Source organism: Clavelina lepadiformis, chromosome 9 (genome assembly GCF_947623445.1).
Source record: "Clavelina lepadiformis chromosome 9, kaClaLepa1.1, whole genome shotgun sequence".
NCBI classification, from domain to species: Eukaryota; Metazoa; Chordata; class Ascidiacea; order Aplousobranchia; family Clavelinidae; genus Clavelina; species Clavelina lepadiformis.
Window position 1 is genome coordinate 14184602 of NC_135248.1, and position 22871 is coordinate 14207472.

Below are 22871 nucleotides of genomic sequence, written 5' to 3' on the forward strand. Positions count from 1 at the left end.
AACAAGTTTCTATGATAAGAAATCTCGAAATTATCACAACAAAATAGCACAACCATGTGCGGTGTTCACAAAATCAATTAACTCATATGTGACAAACAAATACAATTGTTACGTAACTATGCAAGCTAATACAAATATAAGTCACTTTTAAGCAACGTTTCAACAGTTCTTAGCGTGGCGCATCAGGATAAACGAGAACTGCATTGTCTAAAAATCCGAGTACGAATCCCGACCAGGTCGCGATTGACAAAATATAATCGCGTTCGGTCGCTCTTACTTTTGTGTAAATGAATCGATTTTACGAACGGTATTTATCTAAGAAAACCAATTTCTTGCTTGAAAATGACTACGTCAAACGGAGACGTCACTTTACTTTCGCGAGCGGAGTTCGACAAATTTACCATCGCACCGACCAAGATAAACCATCAACTCCTGTAAATGATAAGTTTGAGATTAAATTCCTCTGCAATGTTCAACTTCACACAAACATAACAAGACATAAATAATACCGAGTCATCCAATTGGTCAAGGACTCGTTGAATTTCAGCGATTTCTGATTGGTTCGCAACGCGCTTCCCATCTGTTGCGTCATCATCAGTGAAGCAATCCCGCATAATCAGCTCATCCTCGATTTTGTTGAAGAAGGATTTTGAAGGTATCTTCGGGATTATGTTGCCATTGATATCAAGCACTTCGATCTAGAGTTAAAATGTTTGTAAAATTAAACTACAACATGGTGTTATAAAAAAGACTAATATCCTAATATTTAACGCATACAAGTTAACTGGTTAGTGTTAACTAATTAATAACTAACTAGCACGATGGGAGCTTAGGCCTACAGTAGCCTACTGGACCAACACAAATTCTTGGATTTTGAGGAAAATAGAAGGAATTTTAAGCGACCAACTTAAACCACAATCGAGTATTCGTTGCAGAAATAAAACTTGATATTAAAGTCGCAAAAATATTTTTACTTTTGTAAAAATTTGAAATTTGCTTCTGGCCAAATCTTATTCAGAAGCTGCTGATTTTAGCCTAAACTGAACCGATCAAATTTTGCCATTTTTCTCAATAAAACGAACGAATTTTAAGCGGCCAGGTTTACTGCGCATTCCAGATCTATCAGCGATTTAAACAGTAAAACTTGCGCGGTGAAATTAGGCCCCGTTGAAACAAATTAAAACAAAATATTCCGACCAACAACAACGCACAGAATCTCAACAAACCATCTTTGCTTAAAAGCGGGAAAAACTATTATGACGTCACATGCAAGGTGCATCGTTACGACACATCGAGTTCGTAAACAAAGTTGAAGACGAACGAAAAAGTAGAAAGTAAAATAAATAAACAAACCTTTCCTGGCATTGCTTGAATTGCCTCAAATAATCGGCCGACATCTTCTGGTTTAGAAAAGCATTTGAACAGACTAAGCCACTTGATGCGTTTCTCAACTTTAGTGAGAATAAACAGGAGCGAGTCAATTTGTGATTCTGTCAACTTGATATCGGAATAACCACAGCTTTTCTGGGAAGAGTTTCGCTGCATTCGTGGTGAGCTGCTCGTCATTGATTTGATGAATTTGCTCATAAACACGCAGCAATTCCGGTTGCTTATATTCTAAACAAATATAACTTTCGTTTTCACTTGTTTTACATTTAAATAACTGTAGGCCTATCTGTGACTTGAACCTGGTGTAGGCTAGGCTACAAGTTGGTTACAAGCAAATGTCAAAAACACGTTTTATGCCTTACTGTGGCGCCCAACATACAAAATAAAACCAGTATAAGGTTAAAACATTGGTTTAAAAATCACACAGCCCTGTCATTTTATATTTGCAAAAATAATGATTTTGTTAGTTATAATTATCAGCAAAAGCTACCAGTACTAAGCCTACAGGTACTGATCCACAGAACTAGTGTTATCTTAGCTATATTGTAGTCATACTAACAGTTATAAAGTACACTCTAGGCACTGCTTTTGCCAAATACATTACCCCCATCTTTATCATAATCATCATAATCTTCACCATATCTATAGTGAAACTTTTCTATTTTTCGAGTTATTTTTCTGCGCTTTGCATTTTCTGCAAAATAATGAAACATTTTAGATTAGCAGCATTGGATGTTATAGAACATGAAGAACTAAACTAAATACAAGGATATAAACTACACTTATTCCTAAACATATTTCTTAACACATTTTGGTAAAAAATAACCTAAAGTCAAAAAAGTCAGGTATGTGTGCAAATTGTTTAAAATAAAATCCCCACTAGAAATCGGTGGTAAAACAAGTAAAGCTTATGTCTGTCTGTGCCTTACAACCCTATACAGTAACACGCTACAAATATTTGAACTAGAACTAACAAGGGGGTTCGTTTTTGCTAGACCTGGGATTGGTCAAATGAAAAAAAGTATGATTCTTATAAAAAGTTAGCCTTTGTAGGCTTGCCAGTTGATTCCATGTCAGTCAGATATCGGATAAACGCAGCCTTTGTGGGAAGAGTTTTGCTGCATTTGCGGTGAGCTGCTTGTCACTGATTTGAAGAATTTGCTCATAAACACACAGCAATTCCAGTGCCTCATATTTTAAACCAGGGGTGGGCAAACTACGGCCCGCGGTCCCATTTTATGCCGCGGGCCGCATGCAGCCCGCGGTCCCATTTTATGTGGCCCGCCGGCACTTGCAGAAACTCCTACTCATCACTTATTGTTTTTATTAAACAGGTTACATGACAAATTATTACCCTTTACGAGTGTGTTTTTCTCTTCACTTTCAGTGCGTAAACACACACACGTCAGTCGCGCATGTATTGCAACATGCTTTCAGCAACTAGCCGTACACTTCTCACGCATTGTCTGATCATAAAATACAAATACGGTAGCAGCTACCATAGGCCTTTGGGATGAAGTTGCATAGCTTTAAACGTAACTAAGTGTGAAATGCAAAAATTGTGTTTAATATGAATATGCGTTTATTTACACACCGGGTAAATTTTTCTACTTTGTAATGAGAGTGTGCGGCCCGCCGGCTGCAACATTTTTTCTAATGCGGCCCGCAGTACAAAAAGTTTGCCCACCCCTGTTCTAAACAAACATAACTTTCGTTTTCACTTGTTTTACATTTAAATAACTGTAGGCCTGTCTGTGACTTGAACCTGGTGTAGGTTAGGCTACAAGTTGGTTACAAGCAAATGTAAAAAACACATTTTAAGCCTTACTGTGGCGCCCAACACACAAAATAAAACATTGGCTTAAAAATCACACAGCCCTGTCATTATATATTTGCAAATATAATGATTTTGTTAGGTATAATTATCAGCAAAAGCTACCAGTACTAGGCCTAAGCCTACAGGTACTGATCCACAGAACTAGTGTTATTGTAGTCCTACTAACAGTTATAAATTACATATTAGGCACTGTTCTTGCCAAATACATTACCCTTACTAGCCTACCATGTACATTGCACTAATGTTGAAACTTTTCTATTTTGTGAGTTATTTTTCTGGGTTATGCGTTAATTTAAGATTAAAGGAATTACAGATTAGCAATTTTTAGCTTATTTTATTGAAAAGTTTTGAAATATTTTAAAAAGACAGCCTTTGCAGGGCTAGCCTAGCCCAGTACAGCTAGATTAGACTATAGGCCAGTAGCCTACTTGCTGTTACCGGTACACAAGGTTATTTGTACATGGTACCGGTATATCATTTCGATTGTTTACAATTAAATCGTTTTATTTTTTTTTGAACAACGCCTACTTTACAAACTTTGCCTTACACTTACCCAGGATATCAGAAATAATCTAAACTCTGACTGAATTCAAAGTGTCTGAAATTCAAAGTGACAATTACACGGCGTCAGTTTACTGAAGTAGCCGAACCATTATACGGTGACCGGCAGATGTTCGCTGATGATTATATCAATTTCGTTTTACTGATGATTATATGAATTTCGTTTTGGCCGAGGCATAGAAAGAAATGTGGCGGCGTAGTGGTCGGGGATTGGGTCCGTCTATACTGGAAGTCTCGCGCTTAAATCTTATGACTTATTTTTTTTGTATAAAATAATTTTAGCGGCAATGCGCTCATGAAAGGTGAGAGTTTGGGTTTGAGAGCATTAATTCCAAATTCTTTTAATGTTTGGATAAAAGCTCGTTTTAAATCCAATAACCCATAAAGATCTTAATTTTCTACCAACTGAGTTGTTAAAGACTTGTAAATAAAAATTCAAGGACAAAGGCTGGCAGGGGAAATTATTCCAATGCGAACTATAAACTATGCAAAAAAATCCTTTGCTTAAAATTAAACTTGAAATCTCTTTAGTTATTGTTTTAAAATACTATTGTAGGTTAAACACAGTATCATGCTGATAACTTGCAAATTTAATGAACAAACCAGAACATTTCTATCTTTTAAATTAGAGTTTAGACTATTTAGAGTATATACACACTTTCAGGCTTTTCAAAATAAAATAAAAACTACAGTGCAAACAAAATTAAAAAATCCTTGAACAGCTGTAACTAACAGTTTTTTGTCCTTTTGTTGATTAACTAAACCTACTAAAAAAGGTAGGATTAACATAGTTGTAAGTGTGGCAGTTGCCACAAGCCTCATGCTATGAAGACTAAGAAAATTTTATGTTTACTTCAGCTGAGACACTTTTTCTGAGACAAATGGGAAATGGTTTTGAAAGTTTTGCAAGTAGACACGAATTGATTGAACTTGTGTTTGTTAAACTTTTTAAAAAAGCCAAAAGTTACTACTGTACTAAAAATTAAAAAATTTGAGGGCCCTGTTGAAAATTTAACACTGGCTTGCAGTAGGTAAATCTGACCCTAACTACATAGGAAGTCAGGTTAAAACAAACATAAAAAATTGGTTAGCTTTAAAATTTAAATTCACTCAAGGATACAATTTTAATCTGTATAATTTTCATGTCCAGGCTGAAAGAAAAGATCAATAAATTTGCATGTAAGGTCATAAAGATTTTAGTAAGTAAGCAAAAATAGGCCTTTTCAACAAGGCACCTCCTGCTATTTGCTCAATGAAGTAAGGGGATGTTTATTTCTGACATATTTCTGGCACCCTTGATCAAATTACTCAAATAAAATGGCCCATATTGGAATAAAAAGTTGCTGAAATCTACAGTAGCTATATCAAAGTCAAGTGTAGTACTATAAAAAGCAAAGTTAGCAAGCACTACATTTTCAACCGTAAGACTAAATGCTGCATCAGTATCAAAATTAAAACATCAACTTAAATAGCAAAGGTTCTCAACCTATGGATCGCAACCGGACCATTCGTTAAGTTACTTAACCTTTTCGCTGCGACCCATATTTGGGTCACCAGCGATTTTTTACATGACTAATTTGTTTTGGTTTTGTTGCAGTGTGCTTGAAACAGCACATAAGCGTTTCTTAGTGATCATGTTTCTTAGTTTCTAGTCATCAACCAGCAAAGCCATAACCATCGCTAAACAATCCAAGGCATTTTTACTGGGTGTTTTTTGTGTTATATTTCATTTCAAGTCAAAACACCAAAGAAACTGTGTGCCCTTCCTTGAAGGATAGTGTATTCAAAAAAGTTTTGCTATAGCAAGCTGGTAGGATATATGTTGTTATTACATGTTAGCGTTCGATGTTTCATTTGCAACAAATTATGGTGTCGTGTGTTATAGTACATCGGAAAATTTAGTGCTGAGGACCAAGCTACGTGCTTCAAGTGTTTAGAAACGTTGGACCACAAGCATTAATAATGAAAAAAAATTGGGTGGCGTAAAACAAAGGTTGAGAATCGTTGACTTGAAGCACAGAAAAATATAATCCTACTCGGAGATATAAACTGTGATGAGTTTGCTATTGTTTCAAACATACTTGTTGTTGTGACGTCAAATTGCTTTTGTGAGCTGAGTGAAACTAAACAACCGTCATCACCAACACCAACATAAACTTCCAACTCCTAAAAATAAAAAATTAAATTTATTGCATACAAAGTATGAAATACAAATGGGGTGCACCATTTAGACCAGCTTATAAAAAAATTCGTATTATATTGTTTTGTCAAAAACTTTGTAGCTAATTTAAAGAGGGTCATCCTATTGTTATAATAAACTTATCAAACTGACTATCATGGCAACATCAAATTTAAATCACTTGTTTAAAATGTCAAACATCACACAAACTTAACAGATTACAGCAATACCAAGTTATCCAGCTGATCAAGGTTTTGCTGAATTTCATCCTTCTCTGACTGGTTCGCATCTCGCTTCTCACCCGATGCATCCTCATCGTGAAAGCAACGACACATCCACAGTTCTTCACTGACTTTATTGAAAAATGATGATGAAGGTATCTCTGGGATTATGTTTCCACTGATTTTAAGTTCTTTGATCTACAGTTGATAGGTTTGCAAAAGAAAATTGTTGTAAGTAAAATATTCAATCAAATTAAAAAATCAAATGATGATGGTATAAGTTTGTTAGTGTACTGATAAAGAGTAAACAAATACTTCGGAGTATTAAACAATTGAAATTCCTATCAAAAACACAGCAGTAGTATTCAGATTTATTGATTGTCAATGACTGCCAGTTTTGTAGTTATCAATATTTATCCTTTGGTTCTACGAACTATGTGGTATAAAAAGAACAATTTCAACTCTACCGAACTAATTCTTAAATTTTACAAACTTTCAAATTTATCTGGCCACATTACGAGTTTTAAATTGCTGATTTTAACTTTAACCTGACCAAAACGAATTGAAAACCTCATCAAATGGCGTCAAACAATAAACAAACAGCAATCTTGTGATCTCTAAACAAATTTCTGCAAACAAAAAATAATGATACCTTTCCCGGCATTTGTTGAACTGCAGAAAATAATCGGCCAAAATCTTCTGGTTCCGAGGAGCAGTAGGACAGATCAAGCAACTCAATGCATTTCTCAACTTTAGTGAGAACGAATAGAAATGAGTCTAGTTCTGTAAACTCCTCTCTATAAAATGACAACTTTTCTGGGAAGAGCTCCAGTGCTTTTGAGGTGAGCTGCTCGTCATTGATTTTATGAATGCGCTTGTAGAGTCGTTGCAAATGATACACATCATCTAAAAATCGCCTAATTATAATTATTTGTCACAGGTTTGTATAAATTTTATCAGTAATCACTTTGAGAAATCCATTTTTGGTAGCAATGGTAGAGGTAATTATAATCTATCTGTCACTACTGAACCGATAAATACTTAAGATATGCAGAAATATAAAGACTCAGTGGAAATGTTATACAGGGAGCTGCAGTACAGCTAGATAGCAGAGCTCAACAACAACCATATTACATGAAAACAATTCTTCATTCACACCACATTCTTCTTCATACTTTGTCAATTTGCGAATAATTTTCCTGTGCTGGGAATTTTCTGCAAAATAAGAAAATAATCTCTACCATTGCAAAACAATATCACATTTAATTATTGAAAAGAGTCAAACAATGATGTTAAATATCGTACATGCACAGTCCTCAAGTTATAAATACACAGCCATTCAGCAGGATTAAAAAATAAATTAAATTATATCAATAACTTCTTCCATACATCATATCATCATAATGTATGGAGACAGACAATGGACAATATTGTGTGACCATGGCAGCCGCGAAACTGCAGAACAATTACATTTTTACTATAAAGCGAAAATATCATGTAATAGTTCTAATTTCAATGAGTAATAAAAGGCCCATGTGGAAGGGGATATTTTTCACTGTTCCAGCAGTTAGGGGCAATGTATAGCAGCAAATGAGCAATGGTTTTCAACAGTCGACCAGTTAGTCAAGTTGTTACTTATTTGTAATCTTTATTTGGCGGAAAACATGACCTTTGCCTAGCCATTTACAACGGAGACAAATTTTTGAAAAAAAACAACTAAAAGTTTTGAAACTCTAATATAACTTCCACTGAGTCACACATTTTAAGTTCTTGTTGTAAAACATGGAAGCACAATATCCTAAAACGTTGAACAACGTGTCAGGTTCACAATATTCAACAGCGTCAAGCCAAAAGTTTAAAATAACAAACTGAAGTGTCATGAATATGACTTTTCAAACTCACCAACACTTCCGTACAATGAGTTCCCACTCATGTCATCATCAGCTTCGCCATCTACAAACAACAAATGTCTTAATCTCAAACAAAATTAATTCAAACAGAACATATCATAGATATAAGTTGCCACCCAAACCTGAACTATCTGAAGACAAGTTGTCGCTTTCAGAGTCTTCCACTTCACTGAGATCTGTGCAAATGATAAAAAAAGGAAAATACTTATAATTAAAAATATCAATGACAAAGTTTGAATTCAAAAACAGATATCATTTTTATTGTAAATATGATTTTCGTTATCAATTATGGTTGATAAATTATTATGTCACTTAACAGCGATACCTGAACGTTGCATGGATGCAGTCTCCTCAACATCAACTCTATATTCTTCATCTGTCTGTTGTTGTTGTGATTTTGAAGTAGATTGTAGCTGAGAAAACAAATGGAAAGAATCACTTTCATAAAATCATAAATTTTTCAAAGAGAAGCAACTTTATGTTGATATAAACATATCAGCTTACCTCAGTATATTGATTTGAAGCTGGTTGTTCAACTTCATGAAAATTCCTAAAATAAACATAATAACACACAATATTCAACATTAAATCAACAAACTTTAATTATGTGCAAGATTAACATCGGAAATGGCAGATCTGTCTGCCAGAGAAATAAATTTTAGGGTCAACCAAAGCTCACTTATTGTACTCGCTTACAAGATTTAGAGAAGTAACAAAACATTTTTTGGCTGCAGCATAATGACAAGCCATTCTATAATATTTATATCAAACTTTCTTAGCCTTATGGCTCTGCACAGATATAATATACCAATGCTAATGAATTTTCTTACTGATTAAGGGAGGATATATTGTTGCCAATTGAATCTGTTGTCCCAAGGTTTCCTAAACAAGTTTCAAGCATTTACACAGCTATTATTATCACAGAGTAATCCATCATACAGTTAAGATTTACAAGATCTATTGCATGCAATGCACAGAACCAAACTCATTTGATGCCACTCATTACTGAAATAACTTACCAATAATAGGCATAGCTTGAGATGGCACTATAGCATTGACAAGATCTTCTAAAGTTGTAGATTGCTGCGCATAACCACCTGTTCACAACAACAGGGTTTCAATGTAAATTTTTCAAACATTCTATCCTTTAGAAACTATAACGTACTGACACTGTAACACTTTAAACGACATCAAACAAATTGATTTTGCTGATACCTGAATTGACGAACGAGGTGTCCATCATACTTTGTCTGCATTCTTCGTTGTTGTGAAGCATTGTTGTGTCATCATTCCTTGGTTGTTGTGGAGCAAACTACAGATGGAAGCAGGTAATTGTAAGAGAACTAGTTAGTAACTGGTTACTTGGATAAAGCAAGGACCATTTATAATATTTTACTTACTTCGTTGGTTTGGTTTGTAAGCGGTAGTCCAACTCCACCAGTTTGTGAAGAAGATAAAAGCTAAAATTATTTTCGAGAAAACATATTTTGTCAAAGAATAATAAGTATATATAATAATAATAATAATTACAAAATTACAATTACACATCACAGAAGCATCTTCAACAATGATTTATTAACTTAGCTTACCTGACTATTTTGATTGGGAATTTGCAGTGCGGCTTCATCAGGTTCCCTAAAATATATTTTCAGGTTTGAGCAAATACATTAATCATCAAGAACATTAATCAATAATCAAAAACCAAAAGAATCTTGATTTAGCTAAATTATGAGAATGACTAATTGAAATTAAAGAAAGTATGTCAGTAATAATGCCACTAATATCAATGTCAATAATAATTTGTAGTAAATCATTATCCAAATCTCTTTTGTTATTCGTTTGAAAACAGAAGTTGTCTATGAGCCATCAAGATGTTTCACAATAAATTATAACAGGGGAATCCCTACATGACAATGGCTGGTTTTAGTTCTCACAATTCATTACACACATTTCAAAACACAGTGTGGTGTACCGACACTTAATCATGCCACTTAATCACGCGACGCTTAATCACGCGACACATAATCACTAGGACACTTAATCACGCGACACATAATCACTAGGACACATAATCACGCGTCATAGTCACGCGACACATAGTCACTTGGACATTTAATCACGCGACTTGGACACTTAATCACGCGACATTTAATCACGCTACACATAATCACTTGGACGCGACAGCACTTGGACAGCGGCTTTGTCTATCACTCTATAGCCTGCCGCTGTCTTACTGTTGTAAATCGTGATTATTTTAATTTAACGGACATTACTAGGACTAATAAAAACGGAACGATTCAGTGGCGTTGCAAGCTCTACCAGAAAAGTCGGGTCCAACGGACATTACTATGACTAATAAGACAGTGCAGTTTAGCTTAACATCGAAAGGGAATCAATCGGTGCTGCACAAACAGTACGAGTTTGTCAAACACCGTGAGTACGCAAACGGAACGATTCAGTGGCGTTGCAAACTCTACCAGAAGAGTCGGTGCCAGGCTCGTATAACAACTGAAGGAGACCAAATCATAACTGACGCTGATGCTGAACATAACCACGGCGGCAACAAAGAGTCGGCTTTGGCAAAACAGGCTATCAGTCAGCCAGTACAAGCAACGTGTGTAAATTTGTGATTAAATGTTGCGTGATTAAATGTCCAAGTGATTATGTGTCGCGTGATTAAGTGTCACCAAACCCATTTCAAAACACGGTGTATAGAAGTCACTAGCTCCAATATTTTAGATCAGTTTTTAATTATTTTCTTACCGACTCATTGTAGGTATATAGTCACCAACTTGTACCACCGTCCCAGAGGTTCCTGCGCAAATTACAAATTCAAAAGCAAACCACCCACAGTAATGACTCAAACAAACACCAAAGATGCAAGATTTACATGATACAAAGTGTGCAACTGTGCATAGTAAACAGCCAAACGCCTTTCACATTACTCATTATTCCTCTCACCAGCTTGCATGTCCTGAATAGGCACAACAGCAATTTGAGAACGTTGTGATTGATCTGAATGTTGTGAAGCACCTCCTATTAACAAGATATGCATTTAAATAAACATTATCCTAGTTTTAAAGGTAGTCTGACCTGCACATAGTACATGCAGTTGAATGTTAAATATGTATGATATCTTGACATGCACTGCATGTAACATATAATATGTTCATTTATCGTGCCTGTGACCTCATTAAAGAAACCAACTTTGGAAATACCTGGATGGGCCAAAGGTGGGTTGCTCATTATATCACATCCGCTGTTCCTATGAGGCTGCTGTGGTAAAGCAGGTTGTACCTGGGATAAAATATTGTGAAAAAATAAATGACTTCGATGACACACTACAAGCTTGTTCGACACTGATATTAGCAATTACAGCAGCTTACTTGGTTACAAATTGGTGGTGCAAATCCAGTAGCTTGCCTAAAACAAATGTATCAAATGCAATATGATATTTTTGCAATTGTTAGATTTTTTATTAACAAACAAAATTTCATGGCTTAAATTTTATGCATAAAATCATCCCAATGCAGTTTATCTTACTGGAAACACGATGGAGTGTTGTTAGTGAGTGGATGTCTTGCTTGCAAACCATGGTTGTTGTTGAAGTTCATATGGTCTAAAAACATGCATAGGTTGCACCAAATATATTTTCAAAATGCACTTCCAACACATTTGTCACTGTTAAGAGAACAACTCACAATTATGCAGAGGTGGGACGAATCTTGACGTTTGCTGAGGAGATGGTTGAGGACGAGATTGCTGCGTGTTACCAACTGCATGTATGAAATCATCAAATTAAATTTTAATCAAAACAAAAACCATAAAATGTTGACCTTTTCTACAGAGATGACACACATTTGGACAAGGTTTCAATATTAAACGCGTCAAATCAATAAAATAATGTTTAGAACAAAATGGTATGTACTGGCTGTTGGCACCAACTTGACAGAATAACAGCGTGTTAAGCATTTAGTTGCATTATATCCAATAGCGTAGAAAGTGGTATTGGGAAAAGGGGCTCCGCAATACTGGTTGAAATTAAAATTCCAAACCGCTTACTTACTTCCCAACAGCAAAGTCTATTAACAACTTCATAACCAATTTTAAAAACTAAAATGAAAAAAGCTGACAGTGCGAGTAGAAGTGACAACATTATGCCGAAGTAAACAAATGCATTTTACCAAATGGTTGCAAGATTGACAAAAACTACAGAGAACTTCATACTGTTGTTTATCAAATTCTTGGCAAAGATTTCGTACATTGAAGCAATTTCAACTCTCACCAAATTAAAGCACAATTCAGATTTACCAGAGTGATAAGTTAGTAACTTGATTTCATTACATGACAGGAAGAGCAACAAAGTGAAACAACACATAACTTATACTTAATATCTGCTTACATAACTAATCTATAACTAATACACTAACTCCATACACTTATCTATAATGTATAGTAATTATTGACATCTCTTAGTACACCTGATGAAGCAAGCTTATGCTTGCGAAAGCTCGTGCTGAGAAATTAAAATAAAGTTAACGCCAGAGTGTCATCTTATATTTTGCTTTTTATTAGTCAAGTAGTCACTGTTATTTAAAACATCGTTTACATACGAACAGATCCTATACTCCACCAACAATAGGATATGATAGTAACAATCGTCTGACCTGAATATGTAGATGAGTTGGTTGTTGCAGCACATACAGTGGATTGCGTAGAAATGGAACTTTGAATTGAACATCTTACAGGCTGCAATGTAGTTAGGACAGCTTGAGTGGGACGTGCAGGAAAAACAGGTGGAGGCACATTTTGGTTGGGAACTTTTTCAATGTGTTCTGGAGCTGGGTTGGTGGAAATAGTTGTTGTTGTTGTTGAAGACGATAACGACATTATACAAGAACCACTGGACTGGACCTCAGATATCTGGTGCGTTCTATTGATTTCTCTGTCATCTACGCTGGCCAATAATGCAAGGAAACTCAAAGCATCATTTGATTCTGAAGAAACAGCGGAGCTAGTGGCTGGTGGTGGATGTTGCAACATTTGGCCCTCATAGCTGACATGGATAGTGTTTTCATCAATAACTATTTTATCAGAAATTGGATTTTGATCCAAATCTCTCCTTTTCATAACCACAGTGCAAGTTTCGGTATAATAGCCATCTTCATCTTGGTTGCGGCATACTCCAGAAGCAGAAACGGTCCCGTGGTTTTGTTGAAGATAACTTAAGATGTGACCACCTTCCAGAGTAAATGGCACAGAATCCAGTTGGACATTTATCTCTTCCTTCTGGCAGAGTTCAACCGTTATGTTAAACTTCGTTTCACGACTTTTCAATGCATCAAATAATTCAACAACATCTTCTCTTGTATTGCAAATAATTTCACAGTGCAAATTATTAGAAGTGCTATTGGTTAATTTACCAGCGATACCAGAAATCTTGGAATTCAAAAAGTGTACGTCCTGCAAAAGTTTTTTGACGAAATCTCTGTTCAAATCAGAGTTGCCATAAACTTTCAAAGTGTTTTTCAAAGCAGAAGGCACTCTGTTGACGTTTTGCAAATTAGATCCATGTGGGTTTTGTGAGAATGTCAGACTAGTATTTGGCATATCGTGACCATTCCTGTTTTCTACTTGACCTCGTCTTGGGATGTTAGTATTGTCATCATAACGTGCTCTTTTTGCCTGGGATGGATGACATAGCGAAGTTGAAACTGTTCTAGTAGTGGAATTACTTATTGTTAACACAGCACTAATATTGGAGGCATGAGGAACATTTTGCTGCACACTTGGTGCAGGATTTAATAGGCCACTTTCAGATAAATTGCTGACTAAGTTCTGTTGTTCTTGTACAAAACCACTCGGTTGACTGGAGTGAGATGTTTCAGCACCTGCAGAAGTTTCAGCTTGCCTTAACACTGGTCGATTAATCGCCATATAATCATTGTTTGTTATTTGTCCAGAGACTGAGGATAACCCACGCTGCACATTAGAACTAGCTGCAAAAGGATTGCTTGAACGAGGAGCTTGGGCATTTGAGACATTGGAAGTTGTGTTTTGGGTGGATTCTGGCATAGCTGTATTGAAAGGTCTTTCAAAATAATCTGATCTTGATTTTTTGTCGTGGATGTGTTCTCCACGTGTTTTCCATGAACTTGGTTCAACTGATTGTCCGTTTTTCAGCCTTTCAAATGCTTCCTTAGCCAAATGCAATCTTAATTTGCATTTTCCACGTTTATAACAACGCCAAAATGTCCAAAAGCCATATTTGCTTTCTCTGTCATATACAAAGCTTTCACCGTTGTTTAATTCAAGTTTATCTTTTTTACGAGTGGATGATATAAGCCGCAGCCCAGTATTCATGATTTAAAAGAGCTGCTCTTGGTAAAATCATTTGTAAAACGTCTTACAAACAGTACAACAAGAACTTAAACTGTCTTATAACTTCGAAAATGCCTGAAAAATAATAACTTTGTATTGAAATACAAGTACAGAAGATCAAGCAACATTGGTCGTCGCAATCATGTTGCATAACTCAAAAGTAGTTTAAAGGTTGATCTTTCTGCATACTTTTCACAAGTTGAAACACAAAGTGAAGTCAAATTTATTGTTATTGCAAATTTGTACGCTCCTATTCCTCGAGTTCATCTAAAATACTATAACACATATGTTATGCACATTAACACATATACTGCACGTAAATTTCTAGCCTCAGTATGAAAGATATACAAACAACCTATATTTTCCCAGTTGCACAAAGAATTGTGTTAGAGCATTAAAGCAAAATCTGTCTGTTTGGATGCCCAGAATTGGTTAGTTAAAAAAGGTCCAAATTTGAAAATGTCAAATTCTAGAATTGAATTAAATTAAGATATTTTGCCTGTGACATTACATAGTTGATGTTACAAAAATTGTACTAAAAGGTTTGTTTGCCATGAAATGTTTTGCTTGTAACATAGTGTGAAAATTTCTGACAAAAAACCTGCAACTACGAGGTATGACCAAGTCGCATACAACATCCGAATAGGAGTTTAAAAGATTCTGTCATAAACTGTCATTATAAGTCTCCTTTTGGAGGTCAAGGTGCATTCTGTGTGATACGTATGCTGAAGGTACATAATAAGTACGCCAACGACGTGCTATGCCTGGACTGTAGAGTTTGGCTCTTTTTAGCAAGATCAAAAGCAGCCAAAAATGACAAGTGGTGACGTGTAAAATGTTTAGATGCACTTGAAGTGTGCTCTTGAGTGTACAATTACATAGTAATGTCCCGGTACACAGTTCTTTAAGTGCAAAATTATGCACGTAAAGTGCGCCACTGTAGTTCATAGGAAAAACAGTATTTAGTGAGCCTATGCCACGCAACTTATAAAAAAGAACCATTGTGTTCTTTTTGTATAAACAAGAGAAGAGCGAAAATTAAAATGTGAATTTGCAGTTGGCATAGTTTCAATTTGATAATTTGCTTTGTGGGACGCGAGGTCAAAATGGTTGACTAAGGGCCATGTTGAAGATGTTCTCGGTTCGAAGATGCTCGACATGTTCCATGGCCACATGTTGTCCATGGATGCGGCCATGGAAAGTACGACAGTTTTTGATAAGAAATCGTGAGCTGAAAGATGCAAATTTTGGTGTGATGGCATCACAAAATCCAAATTCTTTGTTTATTCATTGTAAATTGGTGTTCTAACAACCAGATTTCTTTGTTTGGTCAATAATAATCCGGTGTGAAGTTAAAAAAAGTTCTGGATACAGGATAGCACGGCTACTACAAATTTGTTAACAAACAGATCTGAAAGTTTGTTGGGGCTTCATTTGGATAACCGTCAATACCTGCTTTTGTTGCCCAAAATTCCAGTCTATTCTGGTTAACTTATATATGTCTAACATGCTATAGACTGCGTAATTTTCAAAGACTGGTGTACACCAGTAGGCAAAAAAGTGTGCACTCGTTTGAGCGTATGTACACCAGATATCGTTGTTTGGGAATTGTTTAGTTAACAAGGTAGCTTTTTGACCCATTTTTTGCACCTAATAGCTACGTTGCACAACAGTGTGCGCACCGCACATGTTCAGTTCACAAAGTTTTTTTCCGGGCCCGGTTTGAGGCCCTGGACTGTGTGTCAAAACATCAACTTCAGCAGGAATTGTAATTCAAGATGGTGGCAAGACCTCAATCGGCCTTGGTTAGCCATATAATCTTTAGGCTATAAAATTGGCTACTACCCTAAACTCTGACTGTATTTCATGGCAGGATTTGCAACTAGACCCCGAACGTTTATCCAGCTTAAGCTACGATACTTTCCGGTCAAACAGTGTATTAACAGGCTGGCCTTTATGAGCTTGCATCTAACTAACCAAGATTTTTTAACAAGCCACAACCTTTTGATTATAATTTATGATTGTACAAACTACAAACCAGCCGACCTTTAAATGAAAACAGGAACTAGCCTCAGCCAAAGCGTTACTCTTGGAAACTCAAAATGAAAACTACCCTAGGGGAATCACCAAAAATAAATATCCCGTTTCTTTTGGTAAGTTAAAAAGAAGTAAATTTGTAATGGAAGCTACTTTGTATGGTCTTGACCGTCACAGTTGTAACTTTTAATCACTTCCCTGGGTTTGTTTGCAAGTTGATTTTAGCTTTTAGAAATCTTAAGCTACTACTGAAAAAAGATAGTTGCTGACATCGAAGAAGACCACAGCCTGAGAATAAAGTGAACCAGTGACCCACCTAGACCATAGATATCCTATAAAACATTTGACTGATCTTGTTATTGTTATTGACCAATCAAAAAGATTGTTGAAAATTGTGTTTTATAGGGTATTTATGGCCTGGACCAGACGTGGGCAAACTGCGGCTCGCGAGCCGCATGCGGCTCTCCGGCATGTTTTTTTGTGGCTCTTATAGTCGAATCGTAAAAGTTCAAAAAATTGTAAAGGCTACCAAGAGTACCGTTTATGAACGTTTCTCTCTTTTTCTTTTCCTTATTTAGGCCAGCATTGATGACAAGTTGTTAATTATCCAAATTTAATGATATTTTTCGATTGAGGAATGCAGATATGGAACAATTAAACGACATAAACTATTTATGACGTCATAATTTCTTATAACTTGGCTCGTCAGTCAAAATTTAACAACCGAAGTGGCTCTCGGGTTCAAAAAGGTTGCCCACCCCTGGCCTAGACAAATAAATTGTTGTTAAGATAAAACAAGCCATGGAAAAACCAATGTCAAAAATCTTTTTAAGTATATTCATTGCGTTCAAGTTACAATGAGCACAAGTGATGGAAAGATTTGTAATGAAAAGTTAGTGTACGGTACCTGAACTTGACAGGTTGACCCACTTCAATAACAATGTTTGCTTGTTGAAATGTTTATTGTGGGTGATAATATATGAGTCTCATAAGGTCGTTGACTGCTTTTCTCACCCTCAGACTTATTGTACACCTTAACGGTTTGTGATAATATTATAACTTAAGTAATGAAATATAGGCTACAGATTGTATAAGACATAGAATTTTCGTCTTCGAGTATCGAATCAGCGAAGCGTAACACTGCGTCATGATAACTTCCTGAGTATTGTTTTAAAGTTGTTAGTCTTATACCTTGGTAATGGCAGTAATTCTGCCCATTTCCGATATCCAGTGGCATTGCCATTGTAATGTCTCAGGTACATACATTATAGATATTGCTTCTGTTGACTGTTCAGTGGTTCTGGTGAAAGGTTCCAAAATTGGGCAAAACGATTTAAAAAATTCCAATAAAAGCTTTGTGTGTCAATCTGTCTTACACAGAGACAAGCTCGGTAACTCCGGAACTCGAGCAATAGGAACCACCCCATATTTCACCATAGGCCATTATTAAGGTTAGTCTTTTAGTAACAATAAATAAACATCGGGCTAACCACTAAAAAGTAATAAAAGTTTGTTTTGGATATAAAACGGAATAAACAAAACTTTCATTCGAGTGATTTTATGACAAGTTTAGTTGATATATTATAATTTCATGTTATCCTTTCTGGCTGATTACAACAACATATATGCCGGTGAATATGTCTCATACAGCACTAGGCAAACCTAAGTTTTTATAACAGTTAAGTTTGTAACAATGAAACAAGCATCAAACAAAAGAAATTCTTATCAGCAATAGCTGTTAAATATGCGAAGACGCCCCTGACTTGGGGTATGGTTAGTCAACAATTTGACGAAATTCGCGGTAAACTTCTCATGCAAAGAAAACTTAAACGCAAGTAAGAAACCGAAGACGAAATGCGATGTGGGAGCACCAACCCGAATACACGAAAGCGCTTTTGCGCTTAAAGATTCGCGTCTCTACTCCTTCATCGCCTTATTTGCCGCTCACGTGTGACGACATTTTTATTGAAATTTGTTGGTTTTCAGAATATTGTACCGGCAGAATATTTTCAAATGATACAAACTAAATAATTTTATACCGGTAATATATTGTGCTCTATCAACCTTGCGGCCAGGATAGTCAGAGGTTGTTTTGAAAGCTTGGTCTGGAATTCCCGAGTTTGCAAACTGGCTCTAAACTGTGCGCAGAGTGCAAAAAATTGCTCTTTTACGGCTCAAAAATAAAAACGCTTCGAAATCGTCTCGAAATGAAACACATTTTCAAATTCATAGAACAGCAGCTGGCAGTCTAAGACTGACGATTTTAAAACGCCGCATGTAAGCTAGAACAATTGTGTAACACCGTATAGCCCGATTATTTTAATCATGTTTGGCAAAGATCCGCCTAGTTTCTCGACAAACAAAACTGGTCTTGCGTCAGGCCTTTATCTACGTCAACGTTGGGCTTACATTTTGTTTGTTACATTTTGAAAAAGTTTTTAAAACCTGGCTCTAAAATTCCTACATTGCATAAACCACCAGGGCGCAAATTTGGGTGTTTTTTCGCTGGAAAAACTCTTCACCACGCCTCAAAATGAAATTTGTTCATCGATTTTACGTTTACAATAATTAATTTAGTTTAGATTGTGAAAGACGTTTACAACAACTATTTTAACGACGTATATAATATATATATAATAAGGTAAAGGTAGGTGCCTATAATATAATAAGGTGAGAGCTGAAAAGTTGTCACATTCAAACAAGGAAACACGACGAACGAAAAAATAAAAACGTAAAAAGATCTTTAAGTCCTAAAATTTGGTTCGTGAGAAAGGTTATTGCCCAATGAGACCCCTAGACGCTGGTGGTTTTAATTATAAAGGACTGTTCGGCAATAAAACTTCTATTTACTGCATAGATCTTTTGCTTGAGTTAGCCAGAATAAATCAAACAAGTAAGTTAAAACATGGCTTAGCTGCTTCCATTAGACAGGAGCGCACGAAGCAGATTGTTCTGTTATTAAGTAGTTGCTGCTTTCATCTAAATCAGGGGTCGGGAACATTTTTAGCTAAAGGGGCCATGAAAGCTACATATTTTTAATTGTACTTCCGTGAGAGGCATATAATATTTTTCAACACTTAGGTTAATGCAACTAACGTGTGCATTTTTAAACAAAACCAACAACTTTAGACCACGGCTAGTGTCTCGATTTACTCTAATAAAATGCTTCTTACTGTTAATGCGACGTAAAATTACAGAAAAAGTTTTATTCGTAAAAATCGAACTAAGAAATGCCAACTTAGATTTACCTGCAAACCAGAAGCCGTCATCAAAAGAGCCACTTCTGGATTGCAAGCCATAGGTTCCCGACCTCTGATCTAAATCATCAGCAAAAAAACTTCATAAACCAAGTTGCAGTTCATTTGCATATCAGCCTCCCTATATCCTCACAACGCAGATTATAAAAGAAATTCCCGATAACATGTTGTAAAAACTGCCCTTAATTAGCGTCGGCTGTGCGGGCAAGTGTGACGTTCCTGCAGTCCTACTGTGGAGTGTTTGCACAAAAGAATTCAAAAGCTAAATTTAATGGTTTAAATAACTCAAGAAAACCCAGACACACAAAATTAGCGACTGTTCCAAAACCAACAGTACGAGCCAACTGATAAACGAGCATGAGCGACTGAAAACCCAAGGTGCAAGGTTGGTAAAATGCGTCATAAATAACATCGAGCCAAGCACTTTGGCGCCCATGAAACCAGGTGCTATAAATGAGGTGATTAAGTGGCATAGACGAGATGCGATGTCTCGTTGCTAGAATTCTATATAATCGTCTTATTATGAAATATCGTATTGCACAAATTTAGAACTATTTACCAGGTCCACTGAATAGGAGATTATTTGTGTTGTGACTGTCACATGTTACTGTCACTGAACTTTGACTTGGCCAAGGTCATTACAACGGTAATTTCAAACACCTGCCGCATTACTGCAAGCCCGGAGCTCTATCTACTCGGTTACTGAGCTGAACTGTTGGAAATAAGAAACTACTGATGAAATAAATGAAAACATCACAAAATTATAACTAAAAGTGACGTAAACAATTAAACTGGAATACCTATTGCAGTCTTTGATACCTTTGTCTTGTAACACCGAGTTAAAGGGAACTTTAAGTTTAAAACTTATATTTTTGTCAATGCTGTCGTGGGTAATTAAACGATGTAATTTTCTATTCAATGGGAACTAAACGCGTTTCTGAAAGCATATTTAATTGTTGTTTGTGTTGTTACTGTTACAAATTAATCGATAATTATTTGTCACCCTAAAATTTAGCGCCCAAAGCAACAACTTCACAGTGTAGTCAGTTTACGATCGAGACCGTAGATAAACAAACCAGGACGGTTTATCGGTTAAATATGTTTGTTTGATCCACAAAATCTCTCAGGTCGCTAATTTACAAACCTTACCAAAAGCGCCATAATGAGTGAGAGCAATAAACTCTTAGTCTGGTTCATCTGTGGCCGTCTCTGCCCATTGACAATGATGCTCTCTGCGCATTCTCCGGCGAATATTCTTCTATTGTGAAAGCCGACTTGGACGACGACTCACAGAGCTTTCTCGACCGCTGTCAGAACCAAGAGCTACTCAAGTCTGAGAGCACGAAAAACTCTTCTTGACTTATCATGAGGTCGCGTGTCTTTCTCGGCAGCATATTCGCAGACATCAATCGGCCAACACGTGGGGAATAGAATTGCATTGAATTTAAGAAACAAATAAACGATTGAATGGATTTACAGAAGGTGAACAAAATATAAAGCAAAGTAATCAACGTTACTAAGGAATGCAATTAAATCGGCTAAACAAAGAAATCAAAGGAAATAATAACTAACATGACGTGATGGTGACATGGCGGCAACCGCCACAGATCAAACTGATCGCCAGTGATAAAAAACAGCATTAATTATCAAGAAAAAACAATGAACAAGTTTCTATGATAAGAAATCTCGAAATTATCACAACAAAATAGCACAACCATATGCGGTGTTTACAAAATCAATTAACTCATATGTGACAAACAAATACAATTGTTACGTAACTATGCAAGCTAATACATATATAAGTCACTTTTAAGCATCATTTCGACAGTTCTTCTGGTGGCGCATCAGGATAAACGAGAACCGCATTGTCTAAAAATCCCGAGTTCGATTCCCGACCAGGTCGCGATTGACAAAATATAATCGCGTTCGGTCGCTCTTATTTTTGTGTAAATGAATCGATTTTAAGAACGGTATTTATCTAAGATAACCAATTTCTTGCTTGAAGATGACTACGTCACATGGAGACGTCACTTTACTTTCGCGAGCGGAGTACGACCAATTCACCATCGCGCCAACCAAGAACAACGTCCAACTTCTATAAATTAAAAGTTTGAGATTAAATTCCTCTGCAATGTTCAACTTCACACAAACATAACAAGACATAAATAATACCGAGTCATTCAATTGGTCAAGGACTCGTTGAATTTTAGCGATTTCTGATTGGTTTGCATTGCGCTTCCCATCTATTGCGTCATCATCAGGGAAGCAATTCGACATAAACAGCCAATCCTCGATTTTGTTGAAGAAGGATTTTGAAGGAATATTCGGGATTATGTTGCCATTGATATCAAGCCATCCGATCTAGAGTTAAAATGGTTGTAAAATTAAACTACAACATGGTGTTATAACAAAGACTAATATCCTAATATTTAACTTATACAAGTTAACTGGTTACCGTTAACTAATTAATAAATAACTAGCATGATGGTAGCTTAGGCCTACAGTAGCCTACTGGACCAACACAAATTCTTGGATTTTCAGAAAAATAGAAAGAATTTTAAGCGACCAACTTAAACCACGATTGAATATTCGTTGCAGAAATAAAACTTGATATTAAAGTCGCAAAAATATTTTTACTTTTGTAAAAATTTGAAATTTGCTTCTGGCCAAATCTTAGTCAGAAGCTGCTGATTTTAGCCTAAACTGAACCGATCAAATTTTACATTTTTCTCAACAAAACGAACGAATTTAAAGCGGCCAGGTTTACTGCGCATTCCAGATCTATCAGCGATTTAAACAATAAAACTTGCGCGGGGAAATTACGCCCCGTTGAAATAAATTAAAACAAAATATTCCGACCAACAACAACGCACAGAATCTCAACAAACCATCTTTGCTTAAAGGCGGGAAAAACTATTATGACGTCACATGCAAAACCAAGGCGCATTGTTACGACACATCGAGTTCGTAAACAAAGTTGAAGACGAACGAAAAAGTAGAAAGTAAAATAAACAAACAAACCTTCCCTGGCATTGCTTGAATTGCCTCAAATAATCGGCCGACATCTTCTGGTTTAGAAAAGCATTTGATCAGAAGAAG

At 36.1% G+C, this 22871-nt stretch overlaps 1 protein-coding gene across 3 annotated transcripts in view; it reads right to left on the reverse strand.

Annotated features, from left to right (window-relative positions):
* The window catches only part of LOC143471282 (uncharacterized), a 139011-nt gene that overhangs the window by 36877 nt on the left and 79263 nt on the right, over positions 1-22871 (reverse strand). Inside the window, exons 1-22 of one of the 3 annotated variants that reach the window (XM_076969711.1) lie at positions 12765-14548; positions 11799-11873; positions 11641-11716; positions 11484-11520; positions 11316-11394; positions 11059-11133; positions 10861-10912; positions 9687-9732; positions 9498-9557; positions 9313-9409; positions 9117-9194; positions 8928-8979; positions 8602-8647; positions 8423-8510; positions 8220-8273; positions 8090-8140; positions 7322-7402; positions 6840-7093; positions 6197-6385; positions 5869-5953; positions 1994-2083; positions 1360-1617 (exon numbers count right to left, since the gene is read on the reverse strand). In XM_076969711.1, the coding sequence (XP_076825826.1) occupies positions 1478-1617; positions 1994-2083; positions 5869-5953; positions 6197-6385; positions 6840-7093; positions 7322-7402; positions 8090-8140; positions 8220-8273; positions 8423-8510; positions 8602-8647; positions 8928-8979; positions 9117-9194; positions 9313-9409; positions 9498-9557; positions 9687-9732; positions 10861-10912; positions 11059-11133; positions 11316-11394; positions 11484-11520; positions 11641-11716; positions 11799-11873; positions 12765-14460 (3501 nt within the window). In that variant the 5' untranslated portion in view covers positions 14461-14548 and the 3' untranslated portion in view covers positions 1360-1477. Of the gene's footprint in view, positions 1-1359; positions 1618-1993; positions 2084-5868; positions 5954-6196; positions 6386-6839; positions 7094-7321; positions 7403-8089; positions 8141-8219; positions 8274-8422; positions 8511-8601; positions 8648-8927; positions 8980-9116; positions 9195-9312; positions 9410-9497; positions 9558-9686; positions 9733-10860; positions 10913-11058; positions 11134-11315; positions 11395-11483; positions 11521-11640; positions 11717-11798; positions 11874-12764; positions 14549-22871 lie in introns of those variants that run through there. The other 2 variants (XM_076969710.1, XM_076969712.1) reach the window with 2 other exon arrangements.